General features: G+C 74.6%; 1 protein-coding gene across 1 annotated transcript in view; it reads left to right on the top strand.

The window, feature by feature from the left end:
• Positions 1 to 57: 57 nt before the first annotated feature.
• The window catches only part of SLC10A4 (solute carrier family 10 member 4), a 2,974-nt gene continuing 1,824 nt past the window's right edge, over positions 58 to 1,207 (top strand). The window contains exons 1-2 of the mRNA XM_026078632.1: positions 58 to 451; positions 886 to 1,096. Of these exons, the coding sequence (XP_025934417.1) occupies positions 93 to 451; positions 886 to 1,096 (570 nt within the window). The 5' untranslated portion in view covers positions 58 to 92. The remainder of the gene's footprint in view (positions 452 to 885; positions 1,097 to 1,207) is intronic.

A 1,207-nucleotide genomic window follows, 5' to 3' on the forward strand; every position in this document is an offset into this window, starting at 1 on the left:
GCCGCGCACTGACCGCCCCCTCGCCGCCCGCTCCCGCCTCCGCGGCTCGGCGCGCAGCCCCTGGGGGCGATGCGCAGCCCCTGAGGGCGCCCATGGCCAGCTCCGGGGAGCCGCCGGCCGGCGGCGGCGGCCCCGACGGCGGCCGCCTCGGGGAGAGCTCCCTGAGCCGGGGCCTGAGCGTGCTGGTGGGGCTGGCGCTGTGCGTGACCATGCTGGGGCTGGGCTGCGCTGTGGAGCTGGGACAGCTCGGCCAGCAGCTGCGGCGGCCCGTGGGGGTGCTGCTGGCGCTGCTGGGGCAGTTCATCGCCATGCCGCTGCTGGCCTTCCTCCTGGCGCTCCTCTTCGCCCTCGACGAGGTGGCGGCCGTGGCCGTGCTGCTGTGCGGTTCCTGCCCCGGCGGCAACCTCTCCAACCTCATGTCGCTGCTCGTCGACGGGGACATGAATCTCAGGTAGGCGCCGCGCAGCCTGCGCGCCCCGCGGCCGGGCCGGGGGCCGGGGCCGCCGCGGTTTCCCCCGGCGGGGCTCGGGGCAGCGGGGCAGGGTTGGTCCGACACCTTCGCAGCGCGCTGGCGAGGCACGTCCAGCCTGGAAACCCTCACCGCCGCTTTCCCTCCCGGCCCCGAGCAGGCTGGTTTCACACGGACCCCGACGCACGCATGCTGTCCCCGACAGACCCCCTTCCCTAACATCCCTCCTGCACCTGCCCGGGGCGGGGGGTTGCTCTGGCAGCGACAAGCGCCCCGCACGGGCGCAAGTCTCTGCCATGGCTTTGCGCTCTCCAGCCAAACGGGCCGGCGCCGGGCAGATGCCGGCTCCCGTTCCCCGCCCGGGATCGGGCCGTTCCCGCGGTGATCCGGCGCCTCCTTCCTTCCTTCCCCCGCAGCATTATCATGACCGCCTCCTCCACCTTGCTGGCCCTCTTCCTGATGCCCCTGTGCCTCTGGGTCTACAGTCGCCACTGGATCAACACGACCCTGGTGCAGCTGCTGCCCCTGGGAGCGGTGAGCCTGACGCTGGGCAGCACCCTCCTGCCCATCGGGCTGGGGGTGCTCATCCGCTACAAGCACCCCCGCGTCGCCGACCTCCTGGTTAAGGTAGGCGCGGCGGCGCCGTCCGACGGGGCGGCCGCAGGCGGGCGACCTGGGCACCGGCCGGCGACAGCGCCTCGGCGAGCCGCTGCGGGCGCCGCACATGCCGGGGCAGAG

The sequence above is a fragment of the Apteryx rowi genome, unplaced genomic scaffold (genome assembly GCF_003343035.1).
Source record: "Apteryx rowi isolate R43461 unplaced genomic scaffold, aptRow1 scaffold_481, whole genome shotgun sequence".
NCBI lineage: Eukaryota > Metazoa > Chordata > Aves > Apterygiformes > Apterygidae > Apteryx > Apteryx rowi.